Below are 19,762 nucleotides of genomic sequence, written 5' to 3'. Positions count from 1 at the left end.
AACAGCCTAGGAAAACACTTTAATAAAAATGGCTGAACACCACCACCTGCTGGCTGGTAAAGGTATCAACAAAGCCTTATTTAGCTCAGGGTTTTTTATACATCTATTTCAACAAAACTAGAGGTTTGCTTTTCAGCAGGACAAACCTATGCTGGTTGGGAAAAAATAAATAAAAGTGCATTATTTTTCTCCAGTGATACAATCCACATTGTTTTACTTTTTATTGACATTGTGAGAATTTTTTTATTTTTCAGGATCCTTCATTTGACAGTGTGCTCTTAGCATAATGTATTAAACAGGAAAACAGGAGAGCTGAAATTTGTATCTTGGCTGATTTCATCAAGTTAGTCTACTAGTCTTAAGGTAGTTTCCATTGGCTGTGAGTTTTCACACTTTCATTTGGTTAAAAGGATAGTTCACCCCAAAATCAAAAATACATATTTTTCCTTTTACCTGGAACCAGAAACTATTGGTATAAAGAAAATAGTTCCTACATGAAACTGCTTACAACAAGGTCGGTGGATTATCTTGAGTAACCAGGTCATGATTTCTGAAAAGAGACATTGCTGTTGAGTTTTTCAAATGTATTTTTTAGGCACTTTGAGCACCACAAGCCAAGTGCCATATAGTCCAATTATATTAAAAAATGCAGACATCTCTATGGCTGATATCTCCAAAACTCAGCAAGTCACACCAAAACAATCTAGATAGATAGATAGCACTACAGGTAAGAGGAAAAATATGTATTTTTAATTTTGGGGTGAACTGTCCCTTTAAAACCAAAAATAAATCTTAAACTGATGCATGCATACATCTATCAACTATTAAAATGACTCCACTTTAGACAAAGTAATCAGACAGATGGACTTTTGCAAGTTAGCAGTCAAAACTGGCTGTTAAATGTTATCTTTTACCATAGATTTTTTTCTAATAACTTGCAGTCAACTCAAAGCACAGTTAAAAAAACATAGACTCCTTTCTATAATCATCTGATCACAGCCAAACTGATTGTTCTATAACAATATATTAACCAGTATGAAAACGACCAATCCATCTTTCCTTGTTAGTCAGATTTCACTTTTCTTTTCAAACACAATCTACAGCATGAGCATACTAACCCATTAAAACATAACAAAATAAGTAGTGCAATTGATAGTAAAAATAATACAACATCAACAGAGTGGTAGGAATACCAGGGCAGTCTGTAGGACTCTGTCCTCAGGTGAGCTGCACCTTTGTGTCTCATCACAAACTCTATCCAGAAGAGGGCGGTGTCCAGCGGCTTCATTGGCTGATCTCGGTGCAGCCTGGAGAGTCTCTGCATGTTCGTCCTGTAGGAGGGCTCGTTCAGGACTTCCTGAATGGCATTCTGAAACAATTTCCTATCCAATTCAGAAACATCCATAACCTTGGCAACGCCCTTTGCTCTCAGTCTGGAGAGGTTGTCGGCTTGATCGAACACAATGGGAATGCCTACAATTGGAACTCCATGATATATAGCCTCATATATTCCATTTGTTCCTCCATGACTTACAAATAGCTTAATATCTGGATGTCCTAAAAGATCATTCTGTGGCATCCAGTCGACTAGTAAAGTGTTGTTGCCCAGTGTGGCTGGTCTGTCACCTTTATATCTCCAGATGACTTTCTGAGGTAATTTGGCAAAAGCTGCAGCGATCTCATCAGCCAGGTCATGGGGAAGCTCTCCAATCAAAGTCCCCAGAGACATGATGATGACTCCGTGCTCTCCAGAACTCTGCACAAACTCCTCCAGGTGTTGAGGCAAAGGTTCGGCAGGTTTACACTGGAACCCTCCCATATAGACAACATTAGGCATGGTGGGGCGAGGGAACTCAAACACAAAGTCCACTCTCATGAGCCACAGGTCTGCAGCTTGGAACAGGGAGAAGTAGTCCACATCTGGGCCAAAGTAGCGGCTGGACAATGCAGAATAATGTGGCCCAACTACCTGCTTGTACAGATGCATCCTCATTGTGTAAAAAAACACGTTTTTGACCCTCTCAAAGAAAGTCATTCGATCTGTTAATTCTGAAGGCGGAAGTGGAACGTAGGAAAGTGGAGAGGGTGCAATAGCAAAATGGGCTTCGCCATGAACAGTCCATCGAGCATTAAACACTAACGGCAATCCGAGGTAGTGAGCCAGCATTACTCCTCCTCCGTTAGCAGGGTCTGTCAAAACCGCATCATACTTGGCATCTTGGAAGGACTTAATTAACTCTTTATTTTCAAATATGTACGTGACCACTTCACAGACTTTACTGTGTAATTCAAAGAACTTGTCTTTTAACTCCATGTCTAAAGCAAAACGGGCCCACACAGACCCCTTGCCTCGTTTGATTTTAATAACTTCAGAGACAAAGAGACGAAAGAAATCCTCATTTGCACCACCAGCAACATCCACTGTGACCGTATTGTAATGTGGAGACGCTTCACTAATGTACCAGCTGTCTGCAACCCGAATGACAGTCACAGTGTGTCCCCTTGAATGCAGCTCCTCAACAAGTACCCTCATGTTCACCCAGTGGCTGCCGTCATGTGGAAATACCAGAACGTTCCCACCACGGCCAGCTGGAATAATGGCAGCCAAAACAGAGATGATGGTAGCCAATGACAAAAACATCTTCTTGAACGGTGCAGTCTGAAAAACAAGTAGAATAGAAAAAAAGCAGATAGCTGTTACTAAATTATTCTAGGAAATGTGTGCACAAAGATGGATGATATACTAGGATGCCCAAAACAGAGAGCTGCAGAGTGATGTTCCTTTCAATTGTCTCTCTTTTGTATGGAAAAAGTCCATCTGAACGGACTCACGTGGATGTAGCACATGCAGCCTCGCTCAGGAAATTAGAGTGCTGTTCGGCGCCAAGAGCTCTGCATGCACTTTGTGTTGAACCCCAATCTCCCTGAGCAGAAATGTTTTTACAACTGGAACTGTGCTCATTCTGCATAAAAGAAAATATCCAAGAGATTCCATCTAAGAAAACACATAATCCCCGTGTAACAAATACCATGCACCTATTTTCCTATTTTGATCAAATGTCTAATCCTTCAACAGTGGACTTCAATTCAATAAAATCTCCATTCCACTTTTAGCTGGCAAAAGCTAGAAACAAATGTTCCCGCATACAACTCTCTCGACAAAGACCACTTACTCTTTTCTCATAAACTGAAAACAAAATCATTAAATGTCAAGCTTACAGTGAAAACTTTCCTGGCACTCATGTGAACAAACTCTCTCGCCAGATAGTTAAGACCCAAACAAAACAAAGCAGACCAGTGAAGAACTGAAGTCAAACCAGTATGACTATAAAATACTTCCTGGTTTCTTTTGTCCCACCCTCAGGACAGTTCTCTTACCAGGAAAGTTTAGCCCTCATAGTGCAATAAGCCAGAGCTGCAGTGTTATAAACAGGAAGGCGTTACTGTATAATGGTTAAACATTATCATACAGTCAGTGCACCATATTCTTTTAAAATGTAGTGGGGCCTTGTGTATTAGACCTACTGATATCTTAAAATACAAAAACAAAACAAAAAAGAGATAAAAAATATTTATTTGTGCTGCAAGATCGATGTACTTAAATAACAGTGGATTGTACATTTGCACCTCATACAGTATAAGTTGGATGGTACACTAACTGATTGAGCAGACCAAAAAAGAACTGATTAACACTTTAATATTTGCTGAGACATTAAGTGTGACATTTGTGCAAAAACATTCATATAGACACCTTACTGAACTCTCATTAGAGCAGTGAGTGTTGATAGTAGTTCAATGTAAAATGAGGAATCTAAATCACATAAATATACTGCGTGCATTACATATCAAACTCACTCAACAGTAATACAGAAAGTTTATTTTTCAAAAGCTAGGAAACAGGCCTAAGATATGTACTTTTCAGTTTTTCAGTATGGCAGTCATTTTGTGCCATATAACAAAACATTTACAAATCTTATGACAAGATCAGTAATGTGCGAGAAACACATCTAAAAATAGCAAACTTACATTCAAACCTTGGATTTGCTAAACTTCTGCTTGAGCGTTTTGTGGCAGGACTGTGCAGGGCTGAATCCAAACCAATGGGACTGAAAAAACACTTCCTGATTTAGTTACTTTTTGTGTGTGCCTCACCCCTGATGACAGTTCTGCTGTACTTAACAACATTAAATGCTTGTCTCTTTAAGGGAAGTTCACTTATTATAGTGTGATGAGGCAAAACTCCAAAGTAATCTACAGGAAAGTGTTTCTTTACCATGGCCATACCTACATTAAGCATTATACTGTAATTGAAGTAATCTGAAACTGCAAGACAACATTAACAAGCTGGAAAACTAATACAAATGAATAGAACTTACTCAGCTGAATCTTCAGTCTACAGTCAAGACACTGACACACACATCTGAGATGACTTTATCTTGAGCTCTGGGGCTGTAACAAAAGGCAGGCACTGATACAGCCTATATAAACATAATACCTGCATAGACCTGTGCACACCCTCGAGGTAGAGACTCCAGCTCTTGAGAAACATGTTATTTTACTGAAATGAGTCATGTTAATGGAAGTGAAACATGCTATTCTTAAAAAGCCACAGAGAGGCTGCTACTTTGAGATTTTGTAGTGAAAGCGTGAAATAAATGCCGTTTGCAGATTTATTGTACGGATCTTTACAGCTCAGCATTTGCTGTCCCAGTATTGTCAAATGTTTTCTTTTTTCAAATGTTCCACAAATAGTACAAACCCCAAAATTATATATAAACAAAGGCCGTGGCACAACCAAACCTGTAAGCTTCTCACGCAACATAAGGCAGCAACACCTGAAGCTGATTGCATTGTAGGTGCAAGTACATCTACATCAGTTATGTCAAAAGAGAGATGTACCACCTGGTGGTTGGAGGTTTAAACACAGCTTAGCACAAATATGTACAGCCTATAATTGAACATGGCTGACTGCACACAGAGTAAAAATGAAGTAATGAATGAGTCAGAAAACACATTTTAGCTTCCCATGAGCCCCTGCTATCTCACAATACCTAAAGACATTAGGTATTAGGAGTACTCCTGCCATTGCCCTTGAACAAAGGTCGAATACAGAACATAAATATCCCCACTGGGACTAATTAAGTATAACTTGATTTACATTCATTGGTTATGAAAAAGCCACATCCATTTATTTTCATACCTTACTAAAATATGAATATCAAACAAAATAACATACTGCAAAATATTCTTACAAAATAATGCCATTGCTTAGCAACTGTCAAAATGTTGCATAAACGGGCAGTTCAACAAATTCCATATTAATCTCAAAATTAGCTAAATCCATCTTCATATCGATGTACGTACAAAATGCATATCGCTTGAATGGTTAGTCACGTTTCACTTTATGTTTACACATTGTAGTGTATAAACACCTCATCATAATGAAAATAGTTAAAAGCGCGAGCAGCACAGCTCCAGCCAGGAACAAAAATACATCAACAGAGTGGTAGGAATACCAGGGCAGTCTGTAGGACTCTGTCCTCAGGTGAGCTGCACCTTTGTGTCTCATCACAAACTCTATCCAGAAGACGGCGGTGTCCAGCGGCTTCATTGGCTGATCTCGGTGCAGCCTGGAGAGTCTCTGCATGTTCGTCCTGTAGGAGGGCTCGTTCAGGACTTCCTGTATGGCCTTAAGGAAGTTGTCGTCTTTGTCCACTGTGTTAATGGTTAGAAGCTTAGCCCCTCCTCTCTCTTTCAGTCGCAGCAGGTTGTCGTGTTGGTCAAAAAACAAAGGCAGACCCACAACTGGGACTCCGTGATAAATAGCTTCTTGAACTCCGTTTGTTCCTCCATGAGCCACGAATAGTTTTATCTTGGGATGTCCTAAAAGATCATTCTGCGGCATCCACTCGACTATTAAAGTGTTGTTGCCCAGTGTGGCTGGCCTGTCACCTTTATGCCTCCAGATGACTTTCTGAGGTAATTTGGCAAAAGCTGCAGCGATCTCGTTTGTCAGGTCAGCAGGAAGTTCACTCACAAAAGTCCCCAGAGACATGATGATGACTCCGTGCTCTCCAGAACTCTGCACAAACTCCTCCAGGTGTTGAGGCAAAGGTTTGGCAGGTTTACACTGGAACCCTCCCATATAGACAACATTAGGCATGGTGGGGCGAGGGAACTCAAACACAAAGTCCACTCTCATGAGCCACAGGTCTGCAGCAAGCATTAACTGCTTATAGTCATTATTGGGCCCAAGATATTTGTCGCATATTTTCTGGTATATTTGCTTTACCACCAGGTGATTTTGTGTTTGGGTTATTAGATACAAAACCACATTTTTAACTCTCTGAAAAAAGCTCATCTTATCAGTGTTGCCAGATCCCGTTATAGGAATATATGATAAAGGTGAAGGAGCAATAGCAAGATGACCCTCTGTAGCTATTAGCCAGCAAACATTATAAACCAAAGGAAGGTTCAAATATTTGGCCAAAATGACTCCACCACCCCAGCAAGGGTCAGCGAGCATCAGGTCAAACTTGCTGTCCTTCATGTTTCTCATCAACTCTTGGTCATCCAGCATTGCTGATACAAAGTCACCCACGGCTGCGTGAGCATCCAAAAACGTGCTGAACATTCCTACAGTGATGTGGAGGAAACTCATCAAGGGAAGAGCCCCCCTTTCAAATTCGATGGCCTTAGATATGATTCTTGTAATCAACTTCTGATCTATGCTCTTCTCCACTTGAACTGTAATGGTATTGTAATAAGAGGATTTATCCTCGATGTACCAGCTTTTGCTGGAACGCACGATAGTTATACTGTGTCCTCTCGAGTGCAAAGCTCGAAGCAGGATATCCATGTTTATCCAGTGGCTGCCTTCAATAGGAAAGACCAAGATGTTGCCACCTCGACAGGCTCTGGGAATGAAGACGAGCAGCAGCAAAGCACTGCAGCAACAGATCAGCCTCATCTGAAATGAAAACAATGGACAGTCAGTTGACCACCATAAAGAAAATCCCAAACTCAAGAGTCTCTTAATAGGACAACTGTTATTTCTTACTTTCATGATTTCTTTGACACTATATACCTCCATTATTTTCCATTGCAACCTCTTTTTTTTCTTAAATCAGCTCCAGGTTTATAATTTGTCAGAGAATTCCATCTATTGTTCTAATAAAAGCTCTTTTGACGTAAAAGTCTTTTAAATTGACTGCACAGTTTATTAGACGTCTGCAGTCGAGTTACATTTGGTCTGATTGCTCCTTCGCACACACAGTTGATTAGATCGATATTTAAAGCTCATTTGGTTAAAATCATTACTTTTTGCAAAATTCTTCAGCCAGATTCAGTTTGATTTACAAACTGCAGCGGGATTCGGAGCTCCACTCTTCACTTTTCCAATGAGTGAGCAGCAAAGTTAGCATCTAAATTCTGTTACATACAGTATACGCAGAGGTGGGTAGAGTAGCCAAAAACTGTACTCAAGTAAAAGTACTGACACAAGTCATCATCTCCTGGTTTGATAACCTGCCACATTTACACCAGGACAACATTCCCAGTCTGTGTCTCTCAAGTGTGATCACAAAATATTACATTAATATTATCCTATACTCTATTAGATACACCAATAAGTAATAACATGTTGTCTCATATATTATGATTTGGCAAATAAATCAGCAAACTGTGTGCATGTGCATAATAGTTGTGTCAAAAAGTAAATAGAGTGTTACAGCATCCTTAAACTTTGATCATTCCAGTACAGATGTCCTCAGTCCCATCACAGGCAGCCACAGATCAGGTGTGAGTCCAAATCAGTCTCTAGTCCTTCTGAAAATGTCTCATATCAGATGACTCATTTAGACTTATTAGGAGAAAATGCTGTGACGTTTCATCATTAATTGCCTAATAAATGCAGGTGTGTTCACTTCTTCACTTTTACCTGAGGAAGACCATCTGTCTGTTATAGCAGCCATGTCCACATTAGATAAAAGTAGTTTTTAGTCTTTTTTTCCCCCCTCCTGTGCATAATTAGGTCTGTACTCTTCTGTCTCTGTTCAACAGGCTACACCAGTGAGCATGACAAGTGAAATGCACACTGCATACATCACGGCAGAAAGCAGGAGTAGTTTTAAAGCACGACACACTGAGTGTGTAATTAAACCTATTTGCATTAACACCACGGACACGTACTACTGCTCCCTGCCAGCACTGTTCTCTGATGTAGCCTACTTACTGCGCTGTTAATTCGTGTGCAAATATTAGCGCTACTTGAAAGCCGTAGGCCACTCCTGCTGTAGCTGCAGCCATTACGCTGCTCTGAAGAGAGGCGTGGCTGCGGTAGGATCACAGGGCGCCTTAATTAACATATAAAAGTAGCGCGAGGAATGGCTCCAAATGTAGCGGTGTCAAGGTAATGATTTTTTTTCTCTAAAAAACTAAGTAAGAGTAAAAAGTAGGCTGCTGCATTAAAACTACCCTGACAAGCAGACTACAATTTACTCAGAAAAGTGACTTAAGTAGACCTACACGTAACGGCGTAACTATAACTCGTAACACCCACCTCGAACACATCTACCGTCAAACTTTCTTAACACGAAGCGTTTCTACTTACTGTAGTCTATATAGCTACTCCACACAGGAAAAGTCACGGTGTTAGAGAAGCATGCCAAAAACCGACGAGTCTAGATTTGTGTAACCCGGAAGGGAGGGGGAGAAGCAGTTTCAGGATGGAAATGTGATAACGTGTGCGCGGAAAAACCAGTGATAAGGAAGTTACTGATTGATAGGGTCAGGACATAAACATTCAGGAGCAACGGAATGGATTGAAATACTCAGGGTCGCAATTAATAATTTATCAGCTTAATGAATTCAAAGTGTATGCTTTAATAAGTGCCCATGCCCATGGACTTGTGGCTAGAAGGTGTTGCAGAATTAGCAGTCTGAAGTAGGCTTCATACTGCTTATGCATAAGGAATCATCATGCCACATTTGTGATGCCAACTCAAATAGCGATCAATAGAGATTCATTTATTGAAAGAAAAAGCTTTAAAAGCTGCATTCTTTACTGTACAGGTCATTGTACGTCTTGTGTTTGTACGATATTCATATTGGATATTAAATTGTCTGTTTAATGTATATGTCCTTTATATATTTAGATGGGTTTGATGGTTTGGATGTATAGTTTGGTTAAGCTTTGTTAATGAAAATACAAATAAGTGTTGCACCCATTGTAAGAAAATAGCATAACAGCAAATTTGGATTGTTTTGCAGTGTACTTGCTCACACCCATTTTCACATTTTATGAAATATACAGTAGGTAAATTGAAGATTGTTTTACGCATGCAATATTGAAAAGGGAGCTTGTCATATTGATGAACAAGATCATCAATATGTTTTAGACAGCCTCTGAAACTTGTAAAGGTGAAAGGTTACTTCAGGAACAAATTGTCATGGAATCATCTTTCATTTCTTAATAGCAGTAGTCTGAAGAATACTCCAAGGCTTTTTATACTACTAATACAATTTTAGCCTTGCTGGTCATTCTTAGCCATTAGTTTAAAACCAAGCTCCCTTATATCACATACATCATTAAACAATGTGTTTATGTTAAGAGAAATTGGAAAAAATATTTACAAAACAGGTGATTGTAAGATAATAAGAAAATAAGCTTTTTGTAAGACTGTAAAATAAACTCAATTTAAAAAAAGAATCAAACATAAATGCAAAGGTGCAAATAGATTTAACACAAATTGGACATTGACTTTTTTCTCAATCCCACACAGAATCTCTGGGTCCCCACAATATGCTGTCGCCATGGAAGCAGACACACTCACACATACAGAGAGGATGTGGAGGTACAAAATGTAGCATTACATGTGGCTGTGAACACCAGATAAGAACCTGGAAACTGCTGTGAAAATGTGAAGCAGAATCTCAGTGGCAGAGCTGCCCTTGCAATTCCCTGATGCTGCTGTGGAGAGGCAGTGAGGTGGCCGCATGGAGGGGTCGACTATCCCTGCCTATGATCAGTGACCACAAGAATGCTAGGAAAAGGGGGGGGGGGGGTTCTGGGCGGGCTCTCTGAAGGAAGAGGAGGAGGACGAGGAGGAGATGAGGATGGGTTGCCTTTGCACAATGGGAGGCAGCAGGGAGTGAAGCAGCATCTGTAAGAGGCGAGAGAAAGGAACCTGCGTGGAATGGAGGAGCGCTAGAGCAGCACTGTCGCTGTCGTCAAGACTCCCGCCGCCTCCACCACCACTGCCACTCTGGATTGTGTGTTAATGGAAGAGACTCAGAGCAGGTATATATACAGCCTTTGCATGTTTATTATGTGAAATGTAATAATTACCTTGGAGAGGGTCGGCTTAGCAAGGTGAAGGTAGGGTGAATTCTTGGCTTGTGCAGGATGCTGTATCTTAAAGGTGTGTGATTAATACAGTTTTTTATTTAGTATGGGCGACATCAGGATGTTTTTTTATTTTATTTTTTAGCTTAACACAGCCTATTCACTGAAATCCGCTACGGTGATTGAATGTAGCTTTACCAAAGGGGAGCAGGGGATTTGAACCCTTAACCCAAGTCATGATTAAAGCCATACTCTAATAGTTTAGATGTTTGCCCAGTGTGCACAAAAGCTACTGTTTTTGATAACCACTGTTTTTAATGTTTATTTAATGTTCACAGCTCTGTGATGCTTGAGGGACCAGCTGTGTGGATCCAGTGCCACCTCTGATATGATGCTGAGAGCAGGAGGGGCAGCCACCTCTCTCGCACTGCTGCTGCTGCTGCCGTTGCTGTGCTGCTGCCACCTGTGCCACTCACTGCGTAAGTTTCCCAAGGACCGGGAATGCCTCATCAAATTAGCATGGTGGTAGGTAATAGCCTCAGTATGACAGATGGCATAGTCGAAGATAAGTTGGACTCTAGCGGATATTTAGAAACAGAGACAGAAGGTGAAGAAATTGGCAGATGGTCAGTGAAGAGTGAAGGGAGCTTGCCAAGTTAGAGTCGAACAAAAAGTATGAGTGTCAGTGTGACCACTTACCTTCTCATATCAAATTTTACAGTTGGATTTCCATTTTTTGGCAATTAATGATTTTAGCTGCATGGAGGCCATGACACTTGAGCTCAGAATATTGCACAAGAATTAAGTAAACCATCTAGCTATCAAACAAGCAGCACATTTCTAATAGAAAGAAAACTAAAATTTTAATTAAACATCAATCATTTCTCTTAAAAACCAGAAATCCATTAACCAAAAATGTATGAGGAGACAAAAGTTGGACCTCATCCTCTGGCTGATTTTGTGGGGATTTACCATTGAATTGCGTTTTCCTTGCTACATAATGCAGAATCAGTAATCTGCCGCGGTGTTCAGGTCATGTCGGAATGATGGGAAAGATTCCCATGATTAGGACTTGGGAGCATTCAGATCACAGGACATCTCAGGACAGTTGCGTGATGTGTTGTTCATGTGAGAGTTGAAAATAGTGTGCATTAACAATATAACACCATAACCACTAGATTTGGGCTGAATTTCATTGAAAGAGGCTGACGTGAGGCATCCATGTTTGCTTGGTTGGATGTATCTGAGCTTTCAGAAAAATCAGACTTCCCCAGTTGTATTTACCACTTGGATGTTGACATGAAGTTGGAAACTTAATATAATAATAATAATAACTCCGATACGACGTGAACGCAGCGTGAGGCATGCAGGTAGTTGTCAAAAGGCAGACAAATGGTCATCAGAACAGGGACAACAACGGCCAGGAACAAGTCAAGTCAATTTTATTTATATAGCCCAATATCACAAATCACAAATTTGCCTCAAGGGGCTTTACAGCATACGACTCCCTCTGTACTTAGACCCTCGATTCGGATAAAGAAAAACTCCCCCAAAAAAACCCTTTAACAGGGAAAAATGGAAGAAACATCAGGAAGAGCAACAGAGGAGAGGTCCCTTTCCCAGAACGGACAGACATGAATTGATGTTGTAAGAATGGACTAACATTGTAGAATTACAGTATGGACAAACAAGATGACAAAATTATGTGTAAACATATGTGAAGAAAATGGATCCCGGAGGACGTCAAGCAACTTCCAGGTGCCGGCAAACAGACCTGAGCCACACAACCTCCTCTCCACCATGGAGACGTGGAAAGAGGACAGACACAGAGGACAGGACACAAACATACATGAGGCAAAGCTCAGGCACACCATTCACACAGGTAGGAGAAAGGAAATGAACACGCACAGAGGGAGACAGAGAGAGACAGGGACAACATGCACACAAGGGAGAGAGAGACAAGAGTAGAGGCTGAATCTCCTGGAGGACGAAGATCCAGATCCAAAACATCTGGAATGAGGCACGACAGCCAGGGGAGAGAGAGAGAGAGAGAGGTCCCAGGACGGCCGACGGTGCAGCACAGAGAGGCCTGAGTGAAAAGAGAGGACAAGGAGGAGAAACTAGGGAGAGGGAGAGAGAGGGAGCTGTGTTTGTGGGACACAAACAAACAGGGCTAGAGGGATGAAGTGGTTTTCAGAAGGTTTACAGTATTCTCGTCAGCAGGACAAACATGGACTATACTAGGCTTAATAGATCCATTGAGACTGAGGCCGCCCAGCCAGAAGGATAATGGTAACAGGTAGGCCTAAAGTAATCAAAGAATAAGCAACTAACTGAAAGTTAACAATCGAACATGTACAGCTAAAGTAAAGTATGCTTATGCTTTTGTTTGTATGTGTATGAACCTTATGGGTTTGGGTTTTTTTTGCCTTCTACTATACATTTGATTGGCTTCTCGTTCTCGCCTTCTTTTTTTGATGTTTTGCATATTTGGCTGGTTGTAGCAGCGTGTCACCTAACTTTGATCTCATTGTAATCTTCGCCATTTGTATGGTAGCATACCACACATAGATTATATATTCCATGTTTAATTTATAATGACTTAATTGTTGTCATGCTGCCCACTGCACCTACTAGACAACAGCAAGCACTGACTCAGGTCTCCTCTCATGAGGTATAAATTAGCATTTATGTTACCATATAGCACATACATTATCTTTGTGTATTAGTACATTTCTGACTGTATACATTCCATTTATCATACACTAAATCAGACTAATTTAGCATCCAGCATACTCTGCAGCTTGCTTTTCAGTCAAACAAGATGCTGGTGATAGTGGGGGAGAGGCTGAAGAGATGATGAATTTGCTTATCACACAGTCATTGATTGAGGGTGTTGCAGCCTTGTCTTTATTGATCTGCACACACTGAGACGGTGACACCCAACATTTGTGGTCAGCCTTGTGGTAGATTTCCAGCCGCATTCTCCATCCATAAATTGAGTTTATAACCGCGTTGGTGAATGATTTAAAGAGCAGGGTGAAAGAGATTGTGCGTAATTCAAAATGTAATCAATATTTTGTACACTGTAGAGGAGCCCTGCTTCAGCAAAACAATGCCCCAGTTTGACTGTGATTTAAACTGTTTCACTGCTTATAAAACAGAGATTGGTCTGTTACACTCATCTTGTACCTGCACTTAATGCCATAACTAACTAGTGTATACATGTTTTTTTACAAAATTATTACAGAGGATACAACAATTCCTCTATCGCCACCATCAGTCCAAAGTTCAAATCGTGGTTTGACCTGTAGCTCTTGACCTTTTTGACATATCAAAACACTCCACTGTCCCATTTACAATATCCTACATTTACCTGTTATTACATTTACACTTATTCTCCCAAGATCCATTGGTGAGAAGTGATTTTTATTTAAAATGATGCCCTTTGAATTGAGAGTGCCTGCATTATTTACAGTCACCGACGCATATGAGTCACAGTGCAAAACAGGTAAAAAGGCATTTCAGTTTCTCACCTTGGCGAATGAAGGAAGGACAAGCAGTAAAAAGGAAGCGGGCCAAATTGCTGCAATGCTTTCTCCAATCATATTTAAAATTGCCTAGTTGGTATAAAATTAACCTGTGGGCAATGTATTGTTTTTGACGTGCTTTAGATGTTAGCTGGATAGAATACAGCACTAAGAGAAAACAGAATTATGTTGAAATATGTTGGCTCTAGTTGACCCACAAGCAGCCAAATGCTATAAAAGGATACCAACCTAACACTGAATACACTCCACTCATGACTGCTGCATTGAATATAATCCTTTTTTATATTATCTCCATTGCAGAAATGGAGGTGTCAAATCTAGTCATTTTGGCACTGATTTTCATGCATTCATACATTACATGTTTTAAGGTCTCTTAATGCCATTGTATATTCAGTGTGTGTTTGGGTCAAAGCTCTGTCTCTTGAAACCAAAGCTTTACCACAGAGATCATATCCAGAAACTGTAGACATCAACACTGTAGTAAGGTCAGAGAGGTGAAGGCAGTGCTGTTTGAGAGCAATCCTAGTAACAGAGCTTTTATCAAGCATGGAGTCTACATGGGACTGCTGAATAAATCAAAGGTGCTGTTGTATTGGCTGAATTATCTAGAAGTTAATATAAACTTGACATTTTTCTATTTAACCTTCTTGTCTTTTCACACCTTTTAGGGGTTCCAAAACTCTCCTCTCATGCAAAAGCAGAGGACAAGCTGTTCAAATACCTCTTTGGAAACTACCAGAAATGGGTTCGTCCAGTGGAATACCTAAACCAGACGATCCGTGTGAAGTTTGGGCTGGCCATCTCCCAGCTAGTTGATGTGGTGAGGATAGAAAAGCGCTGGTTATTGATATTGTTTATGAATGTGTGTCATTGAGGTATTAACTACAGTACACAAATGTAAAACATAGTAGGGTTGAAAGACAGAATGCTATTTAAAGTGAAAAAAAATGTTTCAACTCACCAACTTTTTAAATTGAAATTTTAACTTTGATTGTTATTTCACCGTTCTAGGATGAGAAAAATCAGCGAATGACAACCAATGTGTGGATGAAACAGGCAAGTTGAGCTATACATTACATGTCAGCATTACATGTCACCTTGATCAGTGAACATGCAGCTAAAGTTGTTAGGGTATGGCTGTTACTGTTAGTTTATGGCCGTGGAAATATTCTAAAACAACCTTCTGGCTTACATGGCATTTAGAGACAACAAGTCAGCCTCTCCAAACCCCTTTTTAATCTGGTCTGGTGGCATTTTACTGACAGTCCTGATCTATATGAGTCCTTTCGGCCCTGTGCCCCCGCACCTTTCTCTTCCGCCTCCTCCCCACTCCTGCTCCTGTCAGCCTTATTCATGGTCTTGGGTGTCCTGTCTGTCATGCATCTTATGAATTATCCCCACAGACCAGGTCATTCCATTTAGGTCAGTTGCTCCCTTTCACAGTGATGGATTTCATCATGCAAAAAGAGAGCTGGAAGTGCAGTGGCCCCAGTAGTGATGTCTATCTATCATAGATGTAATTTGCAAAGTGGAAAGAATGTCAGATTTTGTAATTGTATCTTATCTCCTTCATTTGGTGGTCACCTTTTTGGTTTAGAAAATTAATACCAAGGTTAATTTTTTGTTAAACACTGGCTTACCCTCCAGATTATTCTGTCACAAAGTACTTATCATGTATAGCATGTTTAAGCCAAATCAAATAGATTTGCTAGTTAGGAATCTAATAACAGTTCATTTTGCTCTATTTGCTTGTCCATGTACCCTTCTCTGTGGATTGGAGCTGGGCGAAATATTGTATGCTAGCAAAATATTATAGCACCCAAAGTATACCAATTTAAAGGAAATGTTTGACATTTTGGAAAATTGGCATATTCGCTTTCTTGCCGATAGATGAGAAGATTGATACCACTCTCACTTCTGTACAGTAAAAATAAAGTTACCTTCAGCAGCCGGTTAGCTTAGCTTAGCACAAAGACTGGAAACAGGGGGAAACAGTTAGCTTGGCTCTGTCGTAAGGTAACAAAATCTGACTACCAGCTCAAGCACACTAATTAACATTAACACATTGTATCTTGTTTAAGCCGGCACATAACCCCAAGGAAAACTGTGATTTGTCTTTTTTACACTTTGGTTTTTGTATGGATTAAACAAATGAGATACACGTTAATTAGTAAGCTTTAGAGGTTTTGGTGGGCAGATTTTGTTACCAAAGTGCCAGGCTAGCTATTTCCCCCGGTTTTCAGTCTTTGTGCTAAGCTAAGCTAACTGGCTGCTGGCGGTAGCTTCATATTTACTGTACAGACGTGAGAGTGGTATCGATCTTCTCATCTAACTCTTGACAAGCGAGCAAATAAGCGTATTTCCCCCAATGTCAACCCTTTCCTTTAAAGTCCCAATTTGTAGATTTTTTTATGAGTTTTTACAAAATGTCCAATGTTTCCTTTACGTAGGAGTGGACTGACATGAAACTCAGATGGAACCCTGATGACTATCTGGGCATCACAACTATCCGAGTACCCTCTGACAGGATCTGGCTCCCTGACGTTGTACTGTATGATAAGTATGTGTCATTATATATAGAAGGAAAGGACGTGGATGTCATGCATTTTAAATTTTTCCAAATTTATAGGATCGTCACAACCATACTGATATGCTGACAGTAGTGTATCATAAAAATCTTTCAAAGGACCAGAAAAAAACGAAAATTTCTAAAAGTGTAGTAAACCAAGTATTACTAACTACAATGCAATCATGTTAACCTTAAAAGAAACATGCTATGCTAATCTAGGTCAGGTAATCTTTTAGATGAATAAATGTTATTTCTTTCAACAGTTCAGATGGGCGTTTTGAGGGTACTGTCACCAAGGCTGTTGTAAAGTATGATGGAACCATAACATGGACACCACCAGCCAATTACAAGTCAGCCTGCACCATTGATGTCACCTTCTTCCCTTTTGACCTCCAGAACTGTTCAATGAAGTTTGGCTCCTGGACATATGATGGCTCCCAGGTGAGTCTCTGCTCTACAGTACGTGCACAGTACATTACTGTTAGTGATGAACCAGTGACTGACATGAGATTTCACTCTGTATTTAACAGGTGGACATCATTCTGGAGGACTTCCATGTGGACAAGCGGGACTATTTTGATAACGGTGAATGGGAGATAGTGAAGGCCACAGGCAGCCGTAGTCTGAGGACAGACGGCAGCTCTTCCTACCCCACCATCACCTACTTCTTCATCATCCGCAGGCTGCCTCTTTTCTACACCCTCTTCCTCATCATCCCCTGCATTGGCCTGTCCTTCCTCACCATCCTTGTCTTCTATCTGCCCTCCAACGGCGGCGAGAAGATCTCTCTCTGCACCTCAGTCCTGGTGTCGCTCACAGTTTTCCTCCTGGTCATCGAGGAGATCATCCCCTCTTCTTCGAAGGCTATCCCTCTCATCGGGGAGTACCTGGTCTTCACCATGATCTTCGTCACGCTCTCCATCATCATCACCGTCTTTGCCATCAACATCCACCATCGCTCCTCTTCTACACATCATGGCATGGCACCTTGGGTGAGGAAGATTTTCCTGCATCGACTGCCTAAGCTGCTGTGCATGCGCAGCCATGTGGACCGTTACGCCACAGATGGAGTGGCCAGAGCGGGAGGAGCAGTAGGACTGGGTATGATGAAGGACTCAGCGCCTGAACTGACACCTCTCCTCTACAACAGACATAACCTACAAGCAGCTTTGGATTCTATTCGGTATATAACCATGCATGTGGTTAAAGAAAATGAGGTCAGAGAGGTGAGTATGTTGGATTTTGTGTATTTGTATATCCATAGGTAATGATAAAAATGGTTAATAGCGAGATAAACAATCATTTTTGTTTCAGGTGGTACAAGACTGGAAGTTTGTAGCCCAGGTCCTGGATCGAATGTTTCTTTGGGCCTTCCTCCTGGTGTCGATCCTGGGCTCTGCTCTCCTCTTCATCCCCGTTATTTACAAATGGGCCAACATCATCGTCCCTAACCATGCTGGAAGTACCCTCTAAGAACCACAGTTCAGCTAACCACAAACGGAGGCTAAGCACATTAACAGCTCGTAATGGGTCTTATCTGAAAGACTGAGATACTGAGATTACCACTCAGATATGGTCCTGCTCCACTTATTCACTGTCGTTCTGTAAGTCACAGCTGTGCCAGAGATCAAGCTGCAGATTCGGGACCTCGTTTGTTGAATATATCCCACAGAGACATGTTTTTGTTTTAGAGAGATTTTGAATCCTGTATTTGAGTTTAAAGATAAATGAAAAGACTCAATTGATGTAGTACATATGATTAAAAAAAGACATTTTTGTCAACATTTCATACATCAATAAATTTCAGTACATTCATTTTGCCTACTATACTTGCTGGCATCATAGACTGGAGATTTATCATTGGGTCTGGTAGATATTAGTAGATACAAAATGGCAAGAACACGTCCTGACAGGATCATTTAGGATAAAAGTCCTTATGATAATGGCCCTTATGGTTATGCAGGTTACAGGACACAGTGATGAATACCAATTCCATTCAATTCAATCCATTTCAATACAACTTTATCATCTCTGTAAGGGAAATTATATGCCAGCTCACCACCCAATCAACAGACACACACACACACACACACACACACACACACACACACAAAATAGATGGGAGAAAACCTTCATTCTCATTTTACATACTACTCTATGTCCGCCTATTTGCTATTTATAGCATTTGGAAAGATGACCGCTTTATCTGCGGGGCATAATTCAAATAAAAGTGATGGTTCAGCTTTGCTTTCATGTAATTCTAGTTTCAGAAATCTGGAGAACATTCTTGTAGGTAAACGTGAAATGTGATAAAGAGCAAGAACAAGGGAGTGAGAATAGAACTACGTATTCCTTCTAATAAAAGACCTGTATCTCTAATAAAAAAACTATCATAATTTAGTGCATGCAGGTCAGACACTCCTTTTCAGGGACACACATGGTTTAATAGTTTCTCTATTCATTCTACTTGATGTGGAAAAGAGAGGTGGCTTTTCTTGCTGGGACTTGAATTTCAGGTGGCACTTCCTTTCAGCCTGAGGACAAATCCCACATTCTTTATGAGGACTGTAAGACAATCCTTGGTAGATCAGTACAGAGATACCGTGGGACTATGATGTTTTTAGCCTACTGTAGCTTAGCACAAAAACCTAGCTCCATCAAAAGTGAAAAATAGGTCTTATAACAACTCCATATCTGTCTTGTTATTTGATTGATGTTGCATGCAGATTCATCAGAAGATGTCATTTAGAGAAATGTATTAAAGGGCCTTAGGTTCACTACACCACCACATCTCCAAGAACCAGGAAGACACTGTGCTCCAGCAGCTGAGCAGATCAGCCTTGTTTGACCCTGCACTGCCTCTACATGGCCAAGTCTTCACATTACATGAACCAGCATGAACACGTTGGTGAATGTAGTGAGGAAATCTGTGACATTCCAGTTCCATTTCCTACTACACTAAATATGGAGACTGTAAGTACAAATGATAAACAAAAACAAGCACAGGTACAGAATGCAAGGTGTTTGTTTTTTTTGTCTTTATATTTGGCCCAGGAGTCTTTCGATTCTTTCATAGCAGCCCTCTTCATTTCCAGTTTCCTGTCTTGTCTCCTTTTTATAAGAGGTTCAAAAAAAAGATGACATGCATGTCTGATGAGCCATTGAATCTGAGGCAAAAATAAATGGATGAATTCTATGCTGCGCAGTTTATTAAGTGCAGAGTTGCACATTATGTGGGTTAATTGGATTTCTTCTTGTCAATTGTAAGTAAATCTACCTACAAGATGGGATTGGTCT

At 40.5% G+C, this 19,762-nt stretch overlaps 3 protein-coding genes across 11 annotated transcripts; 1 reads left to right on the top strand and 2 right to left on the bottom strand.

Annotated features, from left to right (window-relative positions):
• Positions 1-197: 197 nt before the first annotated feature.
• On the bottom strand, positions 198-4,506 carry LOC122881392 (UDP-glucuronosyltransferase 2A2-like). 7 transcript variants are annotated; one of them, XM_044207561.1, is made up of 3 exons: positions 4,377-4,476; positions 2,833-2,963; positions 198-2,659 (listed from the first exon to the last, which is right to left on the bottom strand). In XM_044207561.1, the coding sequence occupies exons 2-3, from the start codon at positions 2,845-2,847 to the stop codon at positions 1,064-1,066; spliced, it is 1,611 nt and encodes a 536-aa protein (XP_044063496.1). In that variant the 5' UTR covers positions 2,848-2,963; positions 4,377-4,476; the 3' UTR covers positions 198-1,063. The 7 variants fall into 7 exon arrangements, with proteins under 7 accessions (XP_044063496.1, XP_044063476.1, XP_044063487.1 ...); XM_044207541.1 differs by lacking the exon at positions 4,377-4,476 and adding an exon at positions 4,027-4,161; XM_044207552.1 differs by lacking the exon at positions 4,377-4,476 and adding an exon at positions 3,220-3,422.
• LOC122881413 (UDP-glucuronosyltransferase 2C1-like) lies at positions 3,558-8,767 on the bottom strand. 2 transcript variants are annotated; one of them, XM_044207609.1, is made up of 2 exons: positions 8,612-8,767; positions 3,558-6,970 (listed from the first exon to the last, which is right to left on the bottom strand). In XM_044207609.1, the coding sequence occupies exon 2, from the start codon at positions 6,968-6,970 to the stop codon at positions 5,387-5,389; it is 1,584 nt and encodes a 527-aa protein (XP_044063544.1). In that variant the 5' UTR covers positions 8,612-8,767; the 3' UTR covers positions 3,558-5,386. The 2 variants fall into 2 exon arrangements, with proteins under 2 accessions (XP_044063544.1, XP_044063554.1); XM_044207619.1 differs by lacking the exon at positions 8,612-8,767 and adding an exon at positions 7,731-7,827.
• On the top strand, positions 8,284-19,661 carry chrna5 (cholinergic receptor, nicotinic, alpha 5). 2 transcript variants are annotated; one of them, XM_044207663.1, is made up of 9 exons: positions 8,284-8,410; positions 9,783-10,300; positions 10,684-10,824; positions 14,565-14,716; positions 14,908-14,952; positions 16,347-16,456; positions 16,729-16,906; positions 16,996-17,691; positions 17,780-19,661. In XM_044207663.1, exons 3-9 carry the CDS (start codon positions 10,734-10,736, stop codon positions 17,936-17,938), a joined length of 1,431 nt encoding a protein of 476 aa, XP_044063598.1. In that variant the 5' UTR covers positions 8,284-8,410; positions 9,783-10,300; positions 10,684-10,733; the 3' UTR covers positions 17,939-19,661. The 2 variants fall into 2 exon arrangements, with proteins under 2 accessions (XP_044063598.1, XP_044063608.1); XM_044207673.1 differs by lacking the exons at positions 8,284-8,410; positions 9,783-10,300 and having other exon boundaries at positions 10,744-10,870.
• The last annotated feature ends 101 nt before the right edge of the window (positions 19,662-19,762 follow it).

Source organism: Siniperca chuatsi, linkage group LG1 (genome assembly GCF_020085105.1).
Source record: "Siniperca chuatsi isolate FFG_IHB_CAS linkage group LG1, ASM2008510v1, whole genome shotgun sequence".
Classification (NCBI taxonomy): domain Eukaryota; kingdom Metazoa; phylum Chordata; class Actinopteri; order Centrarchiformes; family Sinipercidae; genus Siniperca; species Siniperca chuatsi.
This window is presented reverse-complemented; position numbering and strand designations above follow the sequence as displayed.